The 2,529-nt window shown below is 45.2% G+C and overlaps 1 protein-coding gene across 1 annotated transcript in view; it reads right to left on the bottom strand.

Annotated features, from left to right (window-relative positions):
- Positions 1–366: 366 nt before the first annotated feature.
- LOC117949738 (E3 ubiquitin-protein ligase TRIM21-like) overlaps positions 367–2,529 on the bottom strand; it is a 2,625-nt gene continuing 462 nt past the window's right edge. The window contains exon 2 of the mRNA XM_034880270.1: positions 367–1,656. Within this exon, the coding sequence (XP_034736161.1) occupies positions 373–1,647 (1,275 nt within the window). The 5' untranslated portion in view covers positions 1,648–1,656 and the 3' untranslated portion in view covers positions 367–372. The remainder of the gene's footprint in view (positions 1,657–2,529) is intronic.

Raw genomic sequence — 2,529 nt, 5'->3', positions numbered from 1 at the left:
AGAGCAGGTCTAGACCTCTCTATAATCTACAGATAGAGCAGGTCTAGACCTCTCTATAATCTACAGATAGAGCAGGTCTAGACCACTCTACAATTTACAGATAGAGCAGGTCTAGACCACTATATAATTTACAGATAGAGCAGGTCTAGACCCCTGTATAATTTACAGATAGAGCAGGTCTAGACCTCTCTATAATCTACAGATAGAGCAAGTCTAGACCCCTGTATAATTTACAGATAGAGCAGGTCTAGACCACTCTCTATAATCCTCCTGAGTAAAAAGCCTGAGTATATTTGCACTGAACATCAAAGCTAAATACACATTCACTACATTAAAGGAAAGTGAATCTAGAAAACCAAATGGTTGTTCTCCTCAGTGACTGGCAGGAGAGATGATCAGAGGGGCAGAGTTTTTACCACCGTCATTAAGACTGGGACTGAAGAATGGGAAGAGTTTCTCAGTGAAGGAGCAGCCAGTAAAGGAGTAGATAAGAGATTCAGCATCAACGTCATAAAAGGAGACCAGACCCCCCTCATAATCCACAAACACCCCCACCTTCTGAGGAGGAGACTTCGGAGACAGATGGACATTAGGTCCAGCAGCAGCTGAGTACTCACTGTCATTCCTCAACCAGATCACCCAGTAACCGTCCTCAGGACTCAGTGTGATGTCCCCCTTCCTGTTGACCGACTCTCTGGCCACTCCTAATAACCACTCAGTCTTTCCTTTAACCTGAACTTCGAAATAAAACGTTCCTGAAGAAATACTCTGCTTTGCTAAGACAAAAACATGTTTCTCATATCTTTCTGGGTTGTCTGTGAGATTCTTCCTCACATCACTGTCATGTACTCGCTTTCCATCCTCAGACAGGATGAGTCTAGGATGTGCTGTGTCAGGATCAAGAGTCACATCCACTTCATGCTGCTGGACCCTCCTCAGATCAGACTCAGGGAGCAGATTCAGGATCTGGTTACTGAGTTTTTTCAGCTGAGCCTTGTAGAGCTGCTCCACCTCAGTGCTTCTCTCCCGCAGCTCAGAGACTTCCTGTTTCAGATCTTTGAAGAAGCCTTCGGACAGTTTCTCTGTTGTTCTCTGCTTCTCTTTGACCTTCTCGATGAGCTCGGCCTGGATTTTCTGAACAGACTCCTTCAGAGCGCTGAAGATCAGTCTGTCTGTGTCTTCCTTACTGAGCTCCATTGAGTGTTTGATCTCCTTCTGGATCATCTGTTGTATTTCAGACTGTGTCTTGCACAGCTCGGCCTTCTGTGCTTCACATTCATCTTTCAGAAGAGCAAAATGTTTCTTCTGTTCGGACACCATCCAGGCCACGAAGACACACATCAGACCCAGCAGGAAGACCATCCAGGTCTTCTTTTTGAGTCCTGAGTAGACAGGAACGTCTTTTGCTTCCTGTCTGAACTGAGCAGCCATCTCTGAGATGAAAGTGTTGACCTGCAGCTCAGGTTTGATGTTGAAATCCTTCTTACAGTTGGGACACTGACATGGTTTATTAATATTCCAGTGTTGAGTGATGCAGGTTTTACAGAAGTTGTGTCCACATGGTGTGCTGACTGGATCCGTGAAAACCTCCAGACAGATGGAGCACAGGAACTGATCTTCAGTCAGCAGACAGCTGGCAGCAGACATATCGACGCTCTGAGGAAGAGAAGTGAGAGAAAACAAAACTGTCATTTCATATCTTGATTATTTGTTTCCTAAAATCAAACTATTACAGGCCACTGTCTCAAAATCAGCTGAACACAACACAGGGATCAAACACAAACTAACCAGTCTGTTCAGTAGTGTGAGTGGTGGCATGCATGAGTGAAAGTGAAGTGTCTGTGCAGTGTTGTATGGAGCAACAACTCTATCAAAACAGCGACACCGATCGTAACAAGAAATATCACACGGCTAAAGATCTCTGGGTGCACCCAGAACACCTGGGACCCGTAAATACCCCGATGGAGTCAATATCACTCCATTTTTTAGCAGATTTAGCACCCTGTTAGACTTGTTATTGTATGTGTGCAGTAATTACCCCATTACAGTACCATAACTACATGTTTTTTTCGGGTACCCCTTCACTGTAACATGCCAAAGTTCATTATTAAATTACCTTCACTTCAAAAAGCATAATAAATCAAATGCATTTCATTTTATAGAGATATTTCATATTTCCATATCCTTTCTATGCTTCTATAACATTAACTAACAATGTGCTGTGACTAGAAGTCTGTCTTGTTCTACAGTAGCACTGCTGCTGTGTTACAGCACACTACCGCAAATTCAAAATATAGGCTACAGTAAATCACTGGAGGACCAGATGAGGGTAGTGGGACACGCGTTGGACTGCAGGACGGGTCTCTGGGACCCCGGAGGACAAGGTGAGGGTAGTGGGACACGCGTTAGACTGCAGGACGGGTCTCTGAACCCCGGAGGACAAGGTGAGGTTAGTGGGATACGCGTTGGACTGCAGGACGGGTCTCAGGACCCCCGAGGACGAGGTGAGGGTAGTGGGATACGCGTTGG

Source organism: Etheostoma cragini, chromosome 8 (genome assembly GCF_013103735.1).
Source record: "Etheostoma cragini isolate CJK2018 chromosome 8, CSU_Ecrag_1.0, whole genome shotgun sequence".
NCBI classification, from domain to species: domain Eukaryota; kingdom Metazoa; phylum Chordata; class Actinopteri; order Perciformes; family Percidae; genus Etheostoma; species Etheostoma cragini.
Note: the sequence above shows the minus strand (reverse complement) of the source record. Positions and strands in the feature narration are given on the sequence as shown.